General features: G+C 39.4%; 2 protein-coding genes and 1 long non-coding RNA gene across 5 annotated transcripts in view; 1 reads left to right on the plus strand and 2 right to left on the minus strand.

The window, feature by feature from the left end:
* Positions 1-2452, minus strand: yipf5 (Yip1 domain family, member 5). The gene is made up of 6 exons (XM_077741340.1): positions 2317-2452; positions 1756-1865; positions 1500-1672; positions 1288-1433; positions 856-1037; positions 1-786 (listed from the first exon to the last, which is right to left on the minus strand). The coding sequence occupies exons 2-6, from the start codon at positions 1857-1859 to the stop codon at positions 624-626; spliced, it is 768 nt and encodes a 255-aa protein (XP_077597466.1). The 5' UTR covers positions 1860-1865; positions 2317-2452; the 3' UTR covers positions 1-623.
* Positions 2453-6039: 3587 nt separating this feature from the next.
* On the minus strand, positions 6040-22595 carry LOC144212941 (uncharacterized). Of its 2 annotated transcripts, XR_013329844.1 has the most exons (4): positions 22511-22595; positions 18242-18358; positions 8277-8366; positions 6040-6115 (listed from the first exon to the last, which is right to left on the minus strand). It is a non-coding gene; the product is annotated as an uncharacterized LOC144212941 (long non-coding RNA). The 2 variants fall into 2 exon arrangements; XR_013329843.1 differs by lacking the exons at positions 6040-6115; positions 8277-8366 and adding an exon at positions 13329-13681.
* kctd16b (potassium channel tetramerization domain containing 16b) overlaps positions 8304-23106 on the plus strand; it is a 40285-nt gene continuing 25482 nt past the window's right edge. For both annotated transcript variants that reach the window (XM_077741142.1, XM_077741143.1), the window contains exon 1: positions 8304-9651. In XM_077741142.1, coding sequence (XP_077597268.1) covers positions 8829-9651 — 823 coding nt within the window. In that variant the 5' untranslated portion in view covers positions 8304-8828. The remainder of the gene's footprint in view (positions 9652-23106) is intronic.

Raw genomic sequence — 23106 nt, forward strand, 5'->3', positions numbered from 1 at the left:
TTCTTTTCTCAGTCTTTCCTTTATTAACGGTACACCACTTATTTACGAATGTTCACCTCGAAAGACCCCTTTGACATGAGCGACACGTGGCACATTGAAGCATAAAAAAAACCTGTGAAGTCGAAAACCAAGAATGAAATGAACTCGTTGAGAGGCATGTCTTTAAATATCAATTAGTAGTGGTAAAAGTAAGCTAAGCATTTGCATGAATTTGTCCCTCGATGAAAATCCATAGGAGGACCTTCCACTCTCATGATGTTTGGAAGTGAGGCGTCCATAAAAAGCAGCAATTAGAACTCGAGAGATGTGACGACTTGTGCAGGATCTAATTTCGACCTTCTGAATTTGCTGATGTCAAGTCCCCTTAGCTGTCCCCCAACCTGAGTCTCACCCTTCTGCATTGTGTTCTCATGACTCCATCCCAAAAAGAAAAATAGACAGCACACTCCCAACTGCAGATTGTCCCGTTGGAATGTGGTGACAGCAAGTGGATGGTGAAGTGAAAAAAGGGGGGAAAAAAATGTTTCGTAAACTCCTTTGACTCTAATTGCTGCAACTAGGTAATGATGATTTTTATCAGTTAGCAGGGAGTCGAGCTTCCATCTTGGGATGAAATGCTGTCTCTAGAAGACGGAGATAAGTGCAAAGACGCCATAGAGCAGCGCGCACGGATAGGCCACCAATAGCTGCTGCCCATCCATGGCCAACGCCGAGATGAAGATCTTCGACGCCGACAGACTGCACCAGCCGATGATGGCTGCCGTAAGGATGATTCCCATCAGCCCCCTGGACAGCACGATCAACGTGAGAAGAAAGCACCCAGCCGTCTCAAAAAGTATTAAGAAAGACACTCACTGTAGTGACAATATGACTCCAAAGCTGGACAGGACGATCATTGGAAGGAGGCAGTAGCCCAAAACGCTGGCCACGCAACCAAAGGACACGCCTGTCATGCTCATGAGGTTGAGCAGGCAGTACATGCCCAGGCAGCCGATTGCGCTGATCCCATAGACGTATCCAAACTGAATTTTACCAGCCTGCAAGTGAAGTCAGGTGAAAATATTTGAGATAGAAACCCAAACTTGCCCAAAATGCCTTTGTAGCTCACTGGCTGCCATTAATGGGAATTTTTCTAACTGTTTTTATGCAAAGGAATCACACCGCAAGTACAGTTCAGCTTAATTTCAATTGAGCAACCCTCCTTTTCCCCCCACGACCCTATGAAATTGCAAAGCTGGCAAAACTTCAGAAGTAAATGACAAAAAAAAGCTCATAATAGTGATTTACCAGGAGAAGCGTTGCGCCAAAGGCCAAGCAGAAGACCATAGGGCCAGCCAGGTCGGTCTCATTCATAATACTTCCGTCTGCCACTTTAAGAGGATGGAGGACCGTCAGAGTCTTCTGCCAGATGTGGTCAAAGTTGATTCCTAATTCTAATGGAAAAAAATTATGTAAAAAATGCTGCAAGGGAGGTTAACGGCTTTCTAGTTCGTAGCTACCTTCCAGTAGGGGCGGCTCATCATCAAAACTGCTGCCGTACATGGACTGTGACGAGGATGGAGTGTAGGTCTGCGCGGGCTGGAAGATTTGTCCCGTGTATGGCTGTTGTTGTTGCATCATTCCTGGGGATGGGTAGCCCATTTGCTGGGAGTAGTCATATTGGCCATATTGTCTGCAGAACAAGCAATTAGACTTAAATTAGCTTCAAACTCTAATGGTGATTACTTTGTGGTGAGAACAGAAACAGGCACATACTTGTATTGATTTTCACTGCTATATCCATAACCAGCTTGGTTCTGGTCATCCACACTGTAGCTCGACTGGTAGAAGTCTGTGTTTAAGTTGTCAAACCCGGACATCTCTCACTGTCAAAATAAAATAAAACAGTATTTAGAACGGTTAAATATTTGTATCTCTGCTATCATAAACTGGGAATGGCTGAGCGATTACACTGACTGTGCTATAAGAGCATTTTCTTTCCTGAAGTATTTGTATATGCTGATAGTCTTCTTAAACAGGAACATTAATGTGCATACACAACAATTAATTCACTTGATCTTTGCCAAACTGCAAAAGTATATGTTATTGGCAATATTCACTACATCAACCCCGTATTTACTGAAAGATGCAAACAAAACAACATTAAAAAAGGATCATGAGAGTTCGTCCAGTTAACTTAGCTAGCGGTTGTTTAGCTTGAAGTGCGCTACAACAATAAGACAAGCAGGACTTTTCGGTGTTGATCGTCTTGTGGATTTTATATAACGGTAAAACAGCAAAGGTTAGTCATTAGATCGTTTGTAAATGAACACCTACCCACGGAGTTTGACAATCTATTCAGAGGACTGCCTATTCAGCTTCGGCTGCTACGTGTCAGGAGGGAAGGACTTTTTCTTGGATGTAACGTCACAGACGTTTTCGACTCATTTGGTGAAACTGTAGCGACCCCCAGTGGGATATTTTGGAAATACATACATAGTCTTCTGCTTTAGATTTGTACAATAAAAAAAACAACCAAGTTATTAACAATTTGAATTGTGTGCATTGTATTTTGGATTTACAAATTATAATATAGTTCATTCCATACTGTAAACATATCAGAGAATGACTATATAATAAAGAGTTAAGAGTTGAGTGATGTTACTGAATATAAAATACACAGTATCATATTATTAATATTTTGGAAAATAATTCTTCAGCCCTAGAAAGTAATGAGAACAATGATCCCCCTCATTTTATTTTCCTGGATAACAAGTAGGACAAAATAGCCATGGCATCAAATGTGGGATTTTTTTCCCCTTCATTTTTCTTCACACTTTTAATCATCTCTTCACTTGAGAAGCATACTTTACATCTTCTTAATGTACTTAATGAAAACAAAATTGAAAAGAGCTGCAAAGGGTAATTGAATTTAGGGCAGCACACGCGCTCATAATTGCCTTTTTTGTGTGGCGTTGCTGCTGTAATCCTTCCGCCGCTGACTGCATGAATGGATTTAAATATTGAATTATTTTTATTGCAGCAAGTCCTCATTTCCCTCTTCATCCTATATATGTGTCCTTAGTAAAGGTTTCTCTCTTCACCTAGCAATGAATCAAACCGTTTTATGTTAAATGCACATCTTCTTGCCTCATGTGTATAAACTCCAAGTGTATTTTTTGAGAGGTTGCAAAGAGCATTAAACAAAGCTGTTTATATTTATTAAAATCACAATAAAGTCTTTGCTTTCATATCCCCACTAAACAGCTCGTAAATTAGTAGGCATCATCTGGAACCAACTAAATTTTGCTCACTAAGTAGCCAAGCTCCACTTAAAAATAGACAAACACCCACCCGAGATCAGAAAACGCTTCTTGCTAAATATCAGCATGGAAGCGCATTTTTATTTTGGTCCAATATGGACAAAAAGTATGATTTGCCAAGCTCTTGGGAGTTATGTTTTTGGTTTCCGCAGATTTCTATTCACTTTGACTCTTTTGTTGGAATCCCTTGAAAAACCCATGGAGATGAAAAGGTTCATTTATTAAAACAAATGTTGTCTATGCATGCAAACAGCTTACTGGCTCTTTAGGGTGGCATTGTGTTGTCTCAGTGATATAATGCTGCACTCATTTGTTATCAGGCCCATTGTTGAAAGCAAAGTCAATGGCCATTCATTATTGCCATCTCAGGAACTGGCAGTGATAGAGTTTCTATAGTGAAGTATCAACGTCTTTAAATTAGAACCCTGCTGATCAATTAGTATTGACTTCTGCCTCAACAATCATTTCCACAGTCCATTAGCTTGCATAAAAAGTGCTAATATGCAACATTTCCTGCACCATATCAAAGATTTGCAAGAGTACACAGTGGTCATGACATTGGTTACACGTCGAAACTCTTTCATTCTTCATATTGCATTTAATTAAGTCATTACTGCTAACCCGGTTTTGATTTACGACCCTGGATGTAGAACTTATTAAAGTCTTTTCTCATGGAACCATCAATAACTCATTTTTTTCAAGTTCCTTTATTTTTTAAACAAGGAAATGGGAACGTGATCAAAATAAAAAATGAGGATTAATACATTGAGTGTGCCTTTTCCATTCAAATTTTCAGATGTGTGGAGCATGTAAGAAGATGGCTCATTGTCTCCTATTTGCATTGGAGGACAGTATTTATTTCAGGCCCACCATGGCTTTACTGGAATGAATCATGACAAATCCTTTGAGAATAGCTATGACCTCGTTACCTTCCTTTCACAAGGCGACAGCGAAAAAGAAGCGACAATCGCATCTTCCTTTCACTCCCCACTCGAGTGTCTAGACTCTAGAGAGGCAACAGTACAATGTTGGATTATTTAACTTTCCCAACAAAGCCGTAAGACTGGTACTCACAAAAGGAACCCTTTTGAGGGAATCATTCAGGCATGAATCTCAATGTACACCATGTTTTATTTCACACGATTTGGAAAAGAAAAGAAAAAAAAGACCTTCAGGAAGACTTAAACAAAGATATTCAATCTTGCTGCAACCTTTAACAGTGCACATGTAAAATCTAACGAGAGCTCTTTTCAGTGATGAGATTACAAATGGCAGAGGTAAATGAAGACCCAGAGCACGTTTAATTATGTACCGTCAAAACGCATCGCATCACACTCCCTCACAATCTCAGTTCTTGGCTTCTACAAACTTTTGCCTGGTTTGAATTGTCAATCGCACATGTTAATCATTTTCTCATAATATGATGAAAGTAGAGCCTGGAAAAAGTCTTCATCTTACATGATAAAATTGAAATGTTATGACAGTGTGCCAATATTTTATTTTAAAGTTGCAATGCTATGATAGTGTGCCAATATTTCAATTTTAAAGTTGCAATGGTTGATTTAAGTCAATGTAATCTAATGGTGTAATAGGATGGGATCAAATGTTAAATTCCATCAAAAATATCATCTGTCGAATCTTTTTTAATTTTGTCTAATTACCTGTTATATAAAATTACAGGTTGTATTTTCTGGAGAAACACGGGAGCAAAAGAACCAACATGACTAGTTGGATTTCCACTGTTCCCACATGGCCTTTCCCCTACGGTACAATAGAGCATTGCTGCTTAGCAACATTCCACCAACTTGTTTTGCCAAATCAACAGGGTCAACATCCCTCTATAGTAGTTCCACTATTCTGCCAGACTGGAATTGCCAATATGATGTGGGCCAGTGAGAGACTGAGGCAGATTAAGTCAGTGAATTTAATCACTGTAAATCCAGCACTAAATGACTAAATGAATGTGCTGTGGTTCTCATCAAAGTAAGATAAAGAGCATATGCAGAGCCATGATTAGTATTTGAGGCCCTATTTTTCATTTTTTCGCAGTTTCCCAACTGTAAAAACACATTAAACAAATGTATAAATCGCATAAGGATGACCCAAATAAGAGTAAAATGCATTTTTAATGGTGGTTTTATTAAAGACATTTTAGACTAGACTCAAAGCTTTTTGACCTTCTGCCCATAGCTAGCTGGGATAGGCTCCAGCACCCTCCACAACCCATGGTCACAAAGGCCTGACTTCATCCCAACAAGTTGTGCCATTAAAACGAACAATACTATTTATGCTCAGATAATTTAATGTGTACGGTCCAGACAAGTACTTTCTCATCTACATTTCTTCATCAAATGAACACTTGAGACTTGTTCCTCCTCACTGTGAATCTGTTAAATTCTACACCACCACCACCTCCTCCATCCATGACACCCACTAATTCATCCTGGCCAACTGCTTCTTGAGACCCACATGCTGCAAATTGAATCCGGCACAGCAACTGAGTGACCAATTGCCAAAATAATTGTATTCTCATGACAAAATAAGTGCCATGATATAAAAATATGTGACAGATCAACCCTTTTAACCATATTAGAAGGGTGTTTTCAAATGCTGTTAAAAATTGATTTTTGATTACTTTAGCGTAGTCATGAGCCATTGTGAACTACAATAATAAATCACTTCTGCTAGACCTTTCGCATATTGCATTGTGGTAGTTAGTAAAACAAGAAAAAAATATTTAATACCTTTACTACGTTTTATGATGTAAAAACTGTAGTACTGTGCATCTACTCAAAGAGTGCTTGTGCCTTGCCCTATAAAAAAAAAAGAATCATTAGATAAATAAAATGGGCGGCGGGTGGACTGACACAGCAACAAACATCAGAGGGTAAACATGTCGCGAATCATTTTCCACCTCACAAGTAATGTTTACAGTGCACTTGATGGATGTCAGTGTTAAAAGCTGATTGCTGAGGCGTCTTTACAAAGTTGTGTCATGAATACAGACCCTCCCTCAATTGAATTTCTACACTTCTCACCGACATCACTCAGTCTCAAGAGATAAACCTGGAGGTCCCCGATTTGCTCTTCATTTCAATCCCCGGCGACAAAGAAAGGAACTTTTTTTTTTTCCTACGCCTTGCAAAAATAAACTTGATGTGTAAAGAAAGTTGACATCCTTGGGATTGGTCGCACAATGCACCACGACAGCTCTCTGTGGGGGATTTGCAACTTTCTTGAAAGAATGAATGAATAATACATGTGGTGGTTTGCAGAGTAAATATTTCATTATGTATATTTGTCGTGACAGAGATGTGAAATAACTTTGTGTAAAAGCACACTGCATCGTAATGAAGAGTTACAGGTCATACAATATTTGAGTATTAAAATATTCTCCTCCAGTTGCTAGCTACGTCTCCTTATCTCACTGTAAAATGGTAAGTGAATGAATCCTTTCACAAAAAGTGATTGACAATCATTTAATGGTCCTGGATTTTCAAAAGTATCACAGTGTTTTCTTTTTTTGGTAATTTTCTTATTCCAGAATACTGCGCAAAAGAATATCATCAGAAAGGGAGAAGAATGAGGGAAACTACACTATTAAACCAAAAATAATAAACCATTTAAATTGCCAACCACTTTCAGTTCACAATGATAATGTCTATGACTATCAATGGCAGCCAATGACTTAATTTGCAAGTGGCTTTTAATGCCGAGTCTAGAACGCAGAATCATATGCATTTTAAGGAAGGGAGCACAAGAAATAGTGTCGCCCCGAAAAGGTTTATCTGCTAGTTTGTGGTGTGCTCTTTAAATAGCAGTAAGTGCAGTGCAGTGTTGAAAGCTACATGTATTTATGATGAAGCCGCTGACGTGCCCTACTTGTGGGTGACTGCTTAGGTCCCAGGCAGCTCAAGCACCTCCTCATTCCATTTTTTTCTGGCTATTGTTGGCTTTTGCTCATTTTTTTAGCCCTATAATGTCAATGTTTCTGTTGGAGAGGGGGGATCCTAATCGGAGCTGTCCTTGTGTGACTTTGCATGCGCAGTACTATACGATTGGAGTACATATATGTATATGATTTATTAGGGATGATAATATTTGGGCATTAAACTGATCCTATATGGAGATTTTTGTTCCAAACAGGAAAGAAGACACATTTTTATCAATAGTTTCAGTGTAATCAGCTGAATTGTGTCATCAGAAAATTCATTGGTTCAACTGTCTGAGCTGTATCACTTGGCACTTTGTGGAATTTTTTTGACATCCCTGATCTAGATATATGGTTGAGACTCAGTACAGCCCTAATTGTAGAATTACAGTTTGGTTCAGTTTGTATGCAGTACAATTCAACATGCGATGTGGAAAAGTAGCAATACCATTTTTAAAAAAAACAATAAACAAAACATTGCATAGGTTTGTGTCGTAAATCAATAGAAAATACTAAATGAGTATTACGTTTAACATGAAATGTCCAAAATTATCTAATGGTAATATTTATGATTCTTAAATTGCAGTACGTACACCGTTATTATATTTACATTCAATTTTATTGCACATGTATACAGATTTCACCTGCTGTGCACAATTGACTTCAACAAGCATTTAAATGCAATTAAATTCTGCCTACAGCTGTAATTAAAACATTAAACTAATGTATCCTAACACCTTTTAGCACCATCTGATGGGATAAATCAGTGCCAATTACGTACGAATGATGGCGCTGCTGCTTACTTTTACAGAAGAGGAAAGTCATCTATTCTTTTTCCATTCATCAAAATTCTGATTTCTGCAGCTTTTTTGTGTGTGTGGGAAATAAAACGGCTTAGCCAATACGGCAATACGAATAAAAGAAGTACTGTACTTTTTTTAATATAACGAGTATATATAGTGTGTGTGTGTGTGTGTGTGTGGGGGGGGGGGGGGGGGGGGGGTGGATACGCACGCAACCTTGACTAAAGCGAAAGCACCAACCTGAACAAGAAGGGGCGGTGGGAGGAGAGAGTGGGGCTGCTTCAGAACCACGGACAGTTCCATGTTAGAGGCAGGCTGGATAGCTCCCCTCTAAAAAGGAAGAGAGATTTTTTTTTTTTAGGAGGGTGTAAAATCGATTTCGTATTAAAAACTATGCCGGAGCCATGTTGAGATGTTAATGAGTTGTGCTTCCTCATCTTCCTCATCCGGAACAACTGAGCAGAATATTTCGGACTCCTGTTTGGACCTTAAGTTTTTATGAAGAGTTTTCCTGTATATGTTGGGATCGTTTTTGTGTGCATTATTTTTTAATGCTTAATGCAATTGGATTCCTTTTTGTTGTTGTTCTTTTTGGGATGGCACCCACGGAACCATTTTAATGTGCTCTATATAAGGCATTATACTATAAATGCCCACCCTCCACTGAATCAAAGATGGATCGATAACTGGAGCATTTCAACTTTTTTTCCACCACTCGTTTGTAAGTTTTTCCTCAATAGAGTTCTCCAAAAGCAAAGTGTAATTATAAAGTGAGGAACGTTTTGGGGCACAATGGCGCTGAGCAGCAACTGCAGGACTAACCTAAAAGAGCAGGCGTCGGTCCAGAACAGCATCCCCGATGTCCTGGAGCTCAACGTGGGCGGCCAGGTGTACTACACGCGGTACTGCACACTGGTGAGTAGCCCGAGCTCCCTCCTTGCCAAATTGTTCTCCAAAAAGGACGCCTCCAACGACTTAGCCCGAGACCCCAAAGGTCGTTACTTCATCGACCGAGACGGCTTCCTATTCCGCTACGTTTTGGACTACCTGCGGGACAAGCAGGTGGTCCTCCCAGACCACTTCCCAGAGAAGGGGCGCCTCCGGAAGGAAGCGGAGTACTTTCAATTGCCCGACTTGGTGAAGCTTCTCAGCCCGGAAGAGTCGAAGCAAAGCCCGGACGACTTGATCCACAGTGATTGCGAGGATGGGTCCCAGGGCAGCGAGACGCGTCAATGCCCGCCGCCGTCGCTCGTCCCGGCGGACAGGAAGAGCGGCTTTGTCACGGTGGGTTACCGGGGGTCGTGCACTGTGGCGCGCGAGGCTCAAAGCGACGCCAAGTTCCGCCGGGTTCCCCGAATTCTCATTTGTGGGCGGGTGGCCCTGGCCAAAGAGGTCTTCGGGGAGACCCTCAACGAGAGCCGGGACCCCAACCGGACCCCGGATCGCTACACGTCTCGCTTCTATCTCAAGTTCCGTCACCTGGAGAGAGCTTTTGACATGCTGTCCGAGTGCGGCTTCCACATGGTTGCGTGCAACTCGTCAGTCACCGCCTCGTTTGTCAGCCAGCACACCGAGGACAAGTTCTGGTCCAGTTACACAGAATACGTCTTCTACCGTAAGTCATCAACAATCTTACCCATGTCTGTCAGAACAGTAACTTTGGGCCTGTTTTAAGGTTAATTCTCACTTTGGCTCTATCTGGCTCAGTAGAAGACAACCGCTTGGTCCATTTTGGTTTGTTCTGGGTGGGTCTTGTAAACCTAAATAGGTTCTATTTCATCCACCTGGATCTGAACGATATTGGGATCATTAAGATCATAGTCATGTAAGTCTCAAGGCAAGTAAAAGTATACATTATATATAGATATATATATCAAAGAATATATATACATACATATATGAGTGATGTTGCTCCTTCCATTTATATGAGTTGGATTCTTTTGGCTTTCTAGCAACTCCTATTCAGTTTGACTCTAGTGTTGGCATCCTTTGACTTTCTGGCAGAGGACTAACACAACTGACCGTGAAACAAGAGCCGCCACCTTAACCGGCCTGTAAGACTTAATGACGTGAGACAATAATCCACATCCACTGATCCCCCCAGGAGATCATTTATGAGGCACTTTATTTCTCAACTCTCATGAAGATGTCATGTGTGTGTGTGTGTGAGGCATTTGTAGGCGGGTTCGAAGGATTCTCTTAATTAGTCCCTGAAGGGATTTATTGATCTTGTGAACAATTCCCTAAATTAGGAGTACACCGTTTTCAAAGTTATTAGCGAGTTTTAATTCATTTACATTACGCATTTGTCAAATGAGTGTCTAATAAACCCCTATTTAATTTGTAAGTTTTTCTATTTAAAAGTGACAATTATTTTAACTTATTTAGGGTCCTTTATTGTAATAGATACAATTATTTTCTATTCATGTCAATGTGACGTCACAAATCTTATTGTCTCAAGAACAATTTAACTTCCAAACACTCTTACAAATACAATAAAGAACTACACAGGTAACACAGTTCAACCACACTTTCATTTCGATTTATCAAATTCATGATAGTGTTCAAATTTTTCGAAAATAGTTTAGTGCGTCTGTAAGTCTTTTCAAGGAGAAAGCAAAGGCTTCCTAAAAACTGACACAAACAGGTGCATTCATGAATAGCGAATACTTATTTAGGTTGCAAGTATGATGGCAACCAATATGTCAAGGAAACGATCATGCTTTGCATTCATAATAGTGTTTTTGTATCTAGCCTCATGGTTAGCCTGATTGACATTTAACTTATGGGGGAAAAAAACCTTTTATCATATCAACTACAAGTGTTGTTTAAATTTCCTTGAAATGCTATTTAAAATGTTGACAAACCTGAAAATCTGCAGTTAAAGGAAGTGGATGCATGAATTTTCAGGTTCCGGAGCTCACTAAGTATTAAGAATAAGAAATTTAAAAAAAAACTGCTTAAAAAAATGCTGTCTGTAAACACCCACCCCAAGTCTGGCCCCAAAACTGACAGCACCATGCAAAAAAACACTTGGTGGTATTTGGCAGCAGCTATGCAAATGTTACATTTCTATTCCATCCTGGTGCCGCAAGTCATTTCGTATTTCAAGGCATGGGAACGTTTCTGCTGCTTTTAGCAAATGTAATGAAGTGTTGCTCTTCTTTCATATTCATAGAAAAAACATTTTGTAGATCAAAAAGGTTAGGCATTATTTCCATGTTTATTCCTCCAGTTGTCTTGCATGTCAAATAACACCAAATTTATTGTTTATGTTCTTACATTTAAATATAATCTCTGTAAAATCTGCATTGTCCTGGCAAATATAATCTCTAGCCCTTAATGGTTTGCAGTATAGGGTTGCATTTAGAACCCATGAGCTATTCTCTACCAGGATGTGTTGTGTTCCTTTTTGTCTTGTCGCCATGCTTTCTCATTTGGTTTCTGTCAGTCATGCCTAAAAAAAAAAATCAACTTTTCCACTCCTCAAACCACATCTCAGCTGTATTTAGACATTTGGCTCCTCTCTTTTGGAACTCATTTAGTTCATATTTATGTTTTGGTCTTTAGGCTTGTATGTCTTCATTGCCTTTATTTCAAGGTTTGTCTTGCAATTGACTTTACATCACATTTTGAGGTTTATTCCGCCCCTCTGGGTTCTTTATCAATAAACTTTTGTTAGTTATCTCAACTCCTAGAGGGCAGACAGGCATCTTCATCAATGTGTTGCACAACCTCTATGACTTATAATTTATCATCTCGGCTGACAGACGGTTCACCCGTGTTCACCGCGGGGCTTGACTTGGCAGAACCGGACGATACTAACAACAAAACATTCCCCCAGCTGCCAGAAACATTTCTAGTGTGTCTGATATGTGTAATGCATGGAGTACTGGTACTACTCCAAATCATGAAAGATCCTTAGAAAAGTAAATCAATTATGGAAGCAAACTCCCCATTCATTAGAATGCCCTTTGTGGAAAAACATTAAATAACATGTCTAATAAGTCAATTTAGAAAACAGTCTATGTTAATCCTGGTAGTTTCCTTATTTGGAGTCTGTAGTAGAGAACCTTATAAGCCATTGCAAGAGCAGCATTAGTGAGAAGAGCGACGTTCCACTGCTCTGCCTTGTAACCTGAATAATGTAAAAGTTGTGCTGTGAAGTGTTAAACACCCCCACTGAGATGAGGCCAGGTTAGCAGCTGTACCTATCAAGACTTTTCTCGGAGCTGTCACGGCCTGTCTGCTCTTCAGCTAATCACTTGCTACTGGCCTGCAGCTTAGGACCACCACTGCTAATGTTATCCTCCACTGGGACCAAATGGAAATCACACAGATCCAGTTTTGGATGCTTACTTACAACAAAAGACTCAGAAATTCCTTGAACAGTGTCCATCGATCGTATTGCTCCGAAATCACAGATTTTTAAGTGAGCCTTTGAAAAGTCTAATTTTAGTGTCTAGAACTTGTTTTCACATTTACTAACATAAACATAATGGCAGCACTACAAGGCCTTGTGCCATTAAGCCATTTTTTAATAGCACAACATAATAGTACCTTACAAGGCAAGGAACTACAGAGTATGTGTTAACCTTTGTCAGGGTTAAAAAATAGATTTTATCTAGCAATAAGGTTATCTCATTCTTTGCTGTAAATACAACCCAACTTTTGAGTTTGAGTGGAAATCAGTACAAAAATAGTCTGGAATAGAGCGTACAGCTGTAGGAGACCATAATTTAATCATGCATGAATCATTCTGTTGCTTATTTATTCTAAAAAGCAATCAGGATCCATTTACTTGGATATCAAGAGGTCAACGCGACCCTTGTGAGGATAAGCGGAAGAGATAATCAAGCAATGAATGAGTCATGAGGTCAAGTATAATATGAACTGTCTAATGATCAGTAGATCCTCCAGGAAAACAATTCTTCAAATTTTGATGAATCCATACAGAAACAACATTTCCGGTGGATGTTGTAATCAAGCTGTACGTGTAGGAAATTTGAATTTGAGCACTATAAAACTTTGACCGGTGTTCTGAACATTAATTTTTAGGACACTATAATGTCCATGTATCTCTAGTGTTTTCCCGGTGGGTTACGATAATGAATATAAAAGACGCAGGATCATAGGAAATGCAATGGCTAAAAGCATATCTGTTTTATCTACCATCATCTATGACAGCCAATTAATTAATTCAGTGAATCTGCGTTATGTGTGATCATTTCAATTTTGTACCCACACAAGCAATTAAAGCAAAATCTACAAAAAAAAAAATAGGCAACGAGTTTGAAAGAAATAAATAGCTTCATGGTTTTCCAGCCGCTGCACTTAGATTACATTACAAGTCTTCTAAAATTATCCTGCATTCCTATTGATGTTTTTCATTGATTTCTGCATGCAAGGTCACTACAGTGGCATGTGAAGGAAAGTTCAGCTTCGGAAAAGACAGCCTTGCTCTATAGTGTAGTAAAAAAAAACAAAAAAAAATACAACCTGCAACAGGCCAAGTAGGTCATAAGGAGAAAAGATTGTTTTTGTCTTGGCTCCTCTTGACCTTCTCCCCTGGAAGCTTAGTGTAGCTAGGTAGTGTAGTTTCCCATAATCCTTGCACCCTGGGGGATACGTGCAGCCGCAGAGATCTGCAGGGGAGGGGAGCCTTGTGAGAGTCAACAACACATTCTCCCTCAAGCCGTGAATGAGTCGCTCCTGTGCTTGCCATCCATCAGTCCGGTCTATCCTAATCTTTTGACTCTTGACTCTGTATTCTCTCTAAGGTGGGCGCTGCACTTTGCCTGTCAGGGACCAAAGAGAGGCTGAGGCGTTCATGTAAGGAGCTCTGCTGTAAAGACTGAGACTTATGCAGCCTCTTCTTTCCGGTCAAATACATCCATGCTTTCTCGACTCCAAGTCAAGATGTTTAAAAGGCAAAATAAACATATATATTTTCATTACTCTGTGCTAGAAACAGCATATACGTCCAAGCCCTTTGGAATGGCAGCAATTATTCTCTCTATATCTATCACTGGCAGGCAATTAGTTAACTGTGGAGTTCTCTGTTAAAGGGATTTTAAAGAAGCCTGCTTATTGCCACGTAAAAGTCACAGTGCCCCTATAAGTGATGAATCCTAGCCTCACTGCCCAAAGCAGTAGATGAAAATGTCTAGAAAATATCATGCGAAAAATGTAGAGTAGTACTGTAGTGACTTTTCCACTTTCACCCGTATTAATACGAGTACAATATTAGGACTATTGGATTGAAATAATTGCAGAAATCAATATTGGTATGGAAGTACTGCACATATATAGTTCATTCATTAGGTAATAGAAATGCCAATATTTTGTACGTTGTGCTTATTGTTATTCATAGCTGAGATTTTTGTGCAAAGCGCACATCACAGGTTTTATTTTGATCATCAGGTTTAATTTTAGCTGTCGGTAAGAGCGCCAAATAACCTCATGGTGTGTTGTATTCATTTGGCTTAATAGATACGTCCATGTGTGCTCCAGGTGGTTTTATTATGAAGCCAGAGCAAAGTGTTATTTTTGAATACGCATTTTAAATTAGATTCTCTGGTCCGGATGGAAACACCAAATTTGATATGCTACATTGTTCACTTAAAGTTCATTGGCTATGTTGCATATGCTTTTTGAATTTATTTACCATATTGTTAGGCTATTTCTAAGAGGCGAGCTTTCAAAGTACTTTTTTCTTTCATGATGAATAGGTTTAAGAAACACTATTACTAAAACAGACACAAAACACACAGAGTGAATATGAACATAAATCTTCTTTTCTTGCTAAAAAATTCTCATTGAGAATTATTATTTGAAACCAGTCATTTGCAAATGGAATGTGATGTATTTATCTGTGTGTTACATGAAAAAAAACCCAACAACAACAACAACATAAAATCAAAACCTCCTTTTTCTAGTGGTCCTTTGCGAGCCATACAAGATTTTGGGAAAACGATTGACCAAATGCCTTTTAGAATTTATTACAAGCATATGTAGTGGGTTCAGTGTTTTATGGGATTTGTGTAGCACTTTCTCTAAGGTTGTATTTGTTTCCGGAATTGCAAAGCGGCTTGGCTTAAACACCCTCTTGGGCCACCGCTGCATTAAAGAGAAACAATTGAGTACGGAAAAGAGGGAAGAAAAGTGTGGTAGTAGAACATAACCATCAAAGTCTCTGCTTGGATATTAGGCTAAGTATTGCATACAATCCCATCTCATGGGTGTTTTTTTAAACATTTTAAACAGCTTAACCTTTACCTCCCGCCTCGTGGTGTAGAGGTTCACTCGCCTAACCACAATGCGGGCAGGCACGGGCTCAATTTCCGCTGGTGGCGGTATGATTGACAGTCTTTTGTCTCTCTGTGTGGCTTACGACCGACTGGCGACCAGTCTAGGGTGTAGTCTGCCTTTTGCCCGAACGCAGCTGGGTTAGGCTCTAGCAACCCCCACAATCCTTTCAAGGATGGGCAGTATGGATGAATGAATGAGCTAGGGTTAGGGGGTTAGGGTTAGGGTTAGGGTGAGCTTTTACCTATTGAAACAGCTGGTCAGTCTCCAGTCCATTAGCAGCAGAACCTGAAAGATGACCCCTCATCACCCACTTTGATCACATCTCAACTATTCCGCATTGTCAATCACGCAGGAATGTCCCACAGCTTGAAGCGGCATATGGTCGTGCTTTCAATCTGCACTGTGTTATGGCTTCGCGGTGCATGAGCATATCAGCAGCGTTTCATTTGCAAGTCTTTATATCCCTTAACAAACCGAGGGGCACTAATGTCGCAACTCCAGAGGAAATTAACTCCAAGGGAAATTATCTCCAAAGGAAATGGACTGAACCAGTCATCTAGATACTCAAGGAAATATATAATGGCTTTTTCACTTATATAGAGCGCGAGCAATACTTGTAATGTATTTGTTTCACCGATCTTGGAAATAGGAAAGCAACTTAGCACCTTTGCCAAATTGAAACTTTCAAACTCAGATGGCTAAAGGAGTGGATTTAAAGTTGTGTTTTGCTCTTTTCTCACTTTTTGGAACTTTTAGATTGAAAATGCATGCTTATATTGGCAAGTCGAAAAGTCTTTATCTGTTTAACTGTGACTTCAACTAGAGCGGCCCTTAGTGATCGAAAGAGATTTATTGGCTGACTGAATCAAATAATTTGCTGCCCAATGGGTAAGTTGAAACCCAGCAAGCTGTGGGAGGGGGGGGGGGGGGGGGCAGAGTGAGCTTTGGAAAGACTGGTCGCCAGACAGCTATCTCCACTCAAATTCATCTCAAGGGATAACTTAGGCATTAAACCTAACTGCAGAAAACCCACGCAAGAGTTTTTAAAGTTACAAGGCGCTGATTAACTTTCCAAGCCTGGCCAGGAATATTTATTCCGTTCAGTTGAGCCCTGATGATCTTTATGGAGCAAGATATTAGCACAAAGTGAAAAAAATCTCCGTAAGGTTTTGAAACGTGACTACGTCCTCATGTTGCATTTTATCATTTCATGTTGAAGTGTTTTACGGTGGGGCGAGTTGCGCTTCAGGACTAGGATTTGTCGCCGGCTTTGACGACCATCCGCCATCGCGATTGCATCGGCGGTTGTTTATTATTGGCCATGTGATGAATTATTGAGTCTCTCTCGCAGAGGATTGTGCGGACGCCTAACGCACAATTTGTGCGGGATGTCGCTGCTTGTTTGCAAACCTAATGAGCTGCTTACACACATATGTTCTACCCATATAGTACAAATAGAGAATGATTTACTGAGTAGAAAAGCTACACTGGCAACCCCGCTGCAGGGGGGACATCTTGTAAATTGGGAGCCAATGCCGTGAAAACACACCCATGCACCGGGAGACACATTTAGCTAAGACAGGATAGTTGTATCTAGCCTCCAAAACATAACAAGATGAACTCAACCAAAGCTTTGATGGGATAAGACTGTGTAAATCTGATCTTTTTTTTTTGCATACGTGTGCTGGTTTGCTGTGGGCCAGCGGGCAAATGAATGATCAGCAGCCATCAACTCAGGAATCCGTTGGACTAATTAAAATCTATGCAGGCTGACATTTGGATGCAACACTCCCAGTTAATTATCAAGGTTTTCTCTTTAGCTCATTGCAGATGGATCAGTGGGATAATGGAAATGTCTCATAATACAATGACCCTGAACAGCAATTGCCATACATCTTGATTATGGCCCATTGTGTGTACGTACATGTTTTTGGAGAGTGTGATTGGGGCATTGAAAGGACAGTAGCCTTGCTCGGGTTACACTTTTGTCATTGCATCATTGCACTCAATAACAGCAAATGCTTCTCACCCTTCTCTAGCTTACCTCGGATTCACTTGCGTTTCCCTCGACAAAACTTGAATACACAATTCAATAGAAGACATGTTATTATGCTCTGATTTGATTTAGCCTTGTCAGAGAAGGGTTGTTTCATTAAATCTTTGTGGTTTCAAAAGCCCGCAGGTGTCAAAGTCAAGGCCAGATTCAGCCCACCACAATTCATGGCTGTCATTTCATTCCCAGGTCGTTGAATCATTTGCAACTGGACTGTTGTGCTTGTTCAGTTCGCAGAGAATTTCACCATTGTAGTCATTAAAGATACATCTACCCTTTAGAATGTAATACACTTACATACTGTCAAGAGTATTTTGCAATGAACTATTAATCAAATAATCTTCTCAATGCTTTTTTTTTAAATCCAAGGTTTACTATTGAAAAAAAATGCATGTTCTGAAATCACTATTTCCACACTACAAATGGTAGGATGTATTGCAATGCCATGTAATCATCCATTCTGGGAACCTCATGAGTAGATCATCATAAGTCAATGATCCAAACTTTCGATATCATAAAATAATGTTTCATCAAATCCTTTGCATTTGGAGAGGAATCTTTCATGCCAAACCTCTTTGGTTAACGTCTCTTTATCACAAACAAGCCCAGTGCACCAAAAGTTAACGAATATACATTTGTTTGGCTCCTAGAAGAGTCAACATTCACAAGATGAAATGAAAAGATGTGCACAAAATCTGAACAACCTAACTGAACAAACGCTCACACAAACATGAAAAATCTTGGTTCTGGTGGCAACATGATAATACTTTTTGGATAACAACCTACAAGTGGGCGTTTTTCTAGGAGAATGCTATTTCATGTTTTGCTTTTTAGGTCTTACCTTCCTCTTTCATATTTGCTTCTGCCGCAGCATTTGAATTTTTCGGAGACTGGTCTTTTATGTTTCTTGCGGGGCATTTGATGTGTGGAGCGCTTCTTCTGACAGCCTCTTCTCTCTCTGCCATAAAGAATGGATCACAAGTTACAATGCCAGTTCGGAATAACTCATTTTCATAGGAGTGGGAGAGATATTCTCAGAGACACATCAACAATGATTTATGACCACTTTAGGTTGTCCCAAACAGTTCTAAATCAAGGCAGTGAGAGGTAATCAAAGAACTTTCCTGTCTGAAATATGCTCATATTATCAAAATTGTCTAAGCCTTTTAGTGGAACAATAAAGTATTACTTTTATCCTCTTGATTTCAAGAGCTTGGAAACATCTATTTGTGTGATTGGCCTTGGAAATAGGGGAAGTGTTTAAATAAAAAATTTAAAAAAGTTCATCAACGTATTATTACCATTATTATTATTATTATGGCTGTGTGAGATAGATAAACTACAATAGAATACCGAACTGTGTGGCTAATTTCTCCTTCAAACCTGCTAAACAATCAAAATACAGGTAAAATGCAGAGTATTGGGGCACTTGCTTCAACGATGCAAAAGTGTATACGTAAAAAAGGATGTCACAAAAGTTCAGCCAATGATGAGCAGGATTTCTTGTTAACTTGCTCTTACCAGTGGTTATCATATACCCTTCAGCCTTTCCACTTATGAACTGTCATCTACGACTCCCGCACTTCCCTTTGTCGCCCTTTGGACAAGAAGCTAGAGTGCACTATGCTATTTCCACCACCCGAGGCCTCTGTCTATTTCAGTCCATCCTCTCTGTCTGCTCATTTGCCCCCCTTCAGGCAAGAGCTGCCATGTTTCTGCCCTATTATTTTCTTTCAATGTTCCGTCTTTGTGTTATTGTTATTGGCGGGCTTTCTTTTCCAACTTCTCCTTTCCTTGACAACAATGAATTTTTTGCTGTACACTGTTTCCACATTGCATTTTTTATAGGGCTGAGCAATGGGAGCACAAAGGAAAATCCTCTTGGCTCTATTGCTGCTCTATTAAACAAACATAAGATAAATATGCAGCCTAAGCGAGTGTACATATGGCTCTCCCAAAAGACTGTAAAATGAGGCGCAGAAGAAAGATGTGAGCCACCTTTAAGTGAGATTGGCTCCCCGGTTAGGCGCCGTTGCCGAGAAAGACGTGAGCGAAAAATCTGCTTGGTTACACCTCATGAAACAAATCCCATTATTTGGCTTAGAAAATGGAAATGATATGCCCTAAATGTCATCATATAGTATTTTCAGTATGGCATAGTAATTTTAGTGTCGTGAAAACGCTGGCGTTTTGTGCGATTTATGACCAAATCCTTGTAAACGTAGCGTGAAACTCAGCAGAGTGCAAACCTTTGCCAAAACACATTTGGACAAGCTCCAACTTTACCTTCATAGTTGCCGACTTCCTGCTGTTTTTGCCTGTGAGATTCATAAATTTTTCTCTAAGAACTAAAAAAAGAAAATAATTTTCTGTTCCATCCAGTCACAGATTCTCACAGAATTTTAAACAAAGAAATGCAATTGACTATTGGCCGTTTTCCTCTTTTTAATTGAGTAATGACTACCATGTAGTCTCTATTTGATGACCTTTCTTCTTGCCTAAAAGCAGTCTTGTAATTTAACATAGCTATTTCTCACAAAGACAAAATCAAACTACTTTGTTGGGGTCATTATAACAAGCCATCACGTGACCTTTCAACTTATTTAGCCTTTGACTTGACAGAGGTATGCTTGGGTCATAAACAATAATGAATACACAATTCTCAATGTGTAAAAAGGTAGAGGAAAATGATAGCATCCTGAAATCCTCCAGTCCACTCTCATGGCCTCTGAATCTTTCCATTTTGCTGGGTGGGATTTGTGATCTTTTCTGAAAGCTCCTGCGTGGCCTCTAAGGTTTCAAATCAGTCGGATATGCCCAAAATATCTTCAGAGGAGATGTCCAACTGATATTACACTCAAGTAGTCCCTGCTTTAAAATGCAAAGTGACACATGGTGCTTTCTTTAAGATTATTTCAACAGTAGGTCACAAATTAAATACTCTAAATACTTTTTTAGTGTGTCACATTTAGTGCTTCTTTTTGGTTTTCACAGGAATTGAGAACAACGAGCAGATCTGATTTGAATTTCTGTTTCAAAGATAGTATCATAATGACATAACGCAGATGTAAGCTAGTTCAACTTCAGATAGCTGACACAATACTGTACTTCTTTGGAGGGCAGATTATCGTAGAACATCAAACTGCCTCCATCGCATCAAATCAAAATTAATCTGTGATAAATTATGCAAGCTCAACTGAATTCCTAAAGTGCGTTCCAGCCTTAATCATTGGTGGGCGTGAAAGAAAATCAAGATCTTATTAAAAGATTGATGACTGTTTGATGCTTTGACCATCAAAACCCAGGTGCGTATAAAAATCCGGGCAGAGGTTGGCATAACTCTCCATCAGTTCTTGCGTCAGCATCTTTTTACTTAAAAAGCATTTTTACAGCGACGTCGTGTCACATTTTTCTTCTTCAGTTACCAAAACGTCACCGACCTTGACTGTTCATTTGACTGTTAAATAGAAAGTTTTGCTGTTTTACTTTTTGCGCCAAAGTGCTGGCTCAGCAAAGGGAAGGGATGCGGCGCACGCTCCATAAAGTGGACAATCGCCTCGACCTGACTGAGCTCCATAGCGAGGTCCATTAAACTCTGAGGGTGTACAAACTCGCTGGTTGCTTTTCACCTCTTGCACTGCCGTTTTATTTTTTTCAAGACAAAAAGGGCATCAAGTGTTCATCATCTTACCGTAACAGCATTCTACTTCTAGTTTATTTCATTTTAGCTATATTAATCAGTGTGTGTACTTGTTTTATATCCTTTTATAGGAAACTCATTCAATCTCAATACTTGACTATTCAGTAAGTGTTGATTCATATTTATTCGTACCATTTTATATCATATGAGTAGAATATTTCAGTCGAGTGCTGTGCCCTTTTGAATGGAGAATATGACTGTCAAACCCTTATTTTGCCAATTGCTATAGCATTATTTTTTACAATTAGTTGAGTAATCGCCTCAAGTGTGAATGATATGTTAGTCTTTATTATACGACGTTAGGTTTTATGTTTTAGCTATATTTAAAATTATTTATATATATATATATATATATATATATATATATATATATATATATATATATATATATATATATATATATATATATATATATATATATAAAATATATATATAAAATATATATATGTATGCACACACACACACGTACATACACACAATACATTCTTTTCCCTGGCTCCAGTGTCTTTTCTACGATTCCAGAGCAGCTTTGATAGCCGCCGGAAGCATGTGTTCCCTGCTAGAATTTTTCAATGAATTTATGTGTGCGCGTCAGCAAACTTTATAGCCCACCGTATAAAAGACGTACGGTGATACAGGGGCTTCATCTCCAGAGCAGAGACCTGATTTCAAACGCAAAGAGAGATAAGCACAAGCGTCACATTGCTGTTAGAGAGACTTGTTTATGTATTTTAATTATATCTTGTTGTTCTTGGTTGGGGCGAATCCCCTCTGAGTAGCAAGAAGGCTCTTATCCCGTCATTTATCCAGGAAATTAATTCTAATGTTGCTCCTGTTTGGAGTCTCCAATCACCTCGGGGGACTTCTTCGGCACTGTCGCGTCAACCGAGGCGCTTCATCGGCGTAATTATAGGCTGTTGTTTGCTCAAGGGCACGTCGAGTGCACATGCCGCTCCACTGCTCACCTTCAAGCTGCTCCACTGGCTCACATGGCGTGCTTGCAAATATGGCAGCAGAGCTACTGCTGCAAATCCTATCAGGAACTCATTCCACTCCTACTTTTCTATTTTTACAATTTAATTTTATTATTTCAATGTCTGGTCATGACTAAAACTGGGTGTTGGTTTTTGTTTCAACTGATCTAGCACAAACAATTTAACCAATGCGGTGGGGCACCTGGCTTTAATTTTATACTTACATGAGATTGGTGAAAAGTTCTCATTTTTTTTACATGGAATGAAATCATGCGTCTCTTTGTGAAATTGTTTGAAGATCCCTGCTTTAGAAATTAATCATTTTTGCCTTTCAAACATTTACAAAAAGAATTTGACACATCATGCCTGTCCATCCTCAAGACTTTGACAACTTTTTATGATGTTAGAAAGGTCATATCAGAAAATAATGACTTACTTCCAGCTAGATGGCAGAAAGTTGATGTCCTCATATGTGCCCATGAATCCTCAGTAATGCTAAAACAGAAGAGGACAAATTGACTAACTTCCTGCAGCTGAGGGTAATGATTACACTCCCTAGCCAATTAGAAAAAAAAGTGATCTCCAAACTTTATATGTGGTTTTTACTTTTCATATATCTTTACAGGGGCATTTTTAGTGAGATTCTGGAGCCTGTTTATCCTTCAATATTGTCATCTTTAATTTTAATTGGAATGAATTGATAGACTTTGAGCTATATGTTGAGTTGCCAAGCTGACTGGTGATTTACAAGGGCCTGGAGCTTTTCAGGGATTGACGGGGGTGCACATTATGCGTTCTCCGCTGACAGCTCTTTCCGATGTTGTCAGTGTATGCACTAAATCAACCGAGACAAGACAATGGCATAAAGCAAAGCTTGGCCCAACAGATGCAAGGTGACTTAGAGTAATTCCTCTCAAAAAGACAAGGGGCAAACTCAGGTGTGATACACTTTGACATGACTGCTATGGCATTAAACTAGAAAGTTACGACAATGGGGTTTTGTGTGACAGTTATGACAAAAAGCACCCTAGT

Source organism: Stigmatopora nigra, chromosome 19 (assembly GCF_051989575.1).
Source record: "Stigmatopora nigra isolate UIUO_SnigA chromosome 19, RoL_Snig_1.1, whole genome shotgun sequence".
NCBI classification, from domain to species: Eukaryota; Metazoa; Chordata; class Actinopteri; order Syngnathiformes; family Syngnathidae; genus Stigmatopora; species Stigmatopora nigra.

Coding starts and splice junctions, on each gene's coding strand:
- yipf5 (XM_077741340.1), bottom strand. CDS start 1,859: ATGTCCGGGTTTGACAACTTAAACACAGACTTCTACCAGTCGAGCTAC. Junction 1,673..1,755: donor AGCAGTGAAAATCAATACAA/GTATGTGCCTGT, acceptor CTTGTTCTGCAG/ACAATATGGCCAATATGACT. Junction 1,038..1,287: donor TTGGCGCAACGCTTCTCCTG/GTAAATCACTAT, acceptor CTTCACTTGCAG/GCTGGTAAAATTCAGTTTGG.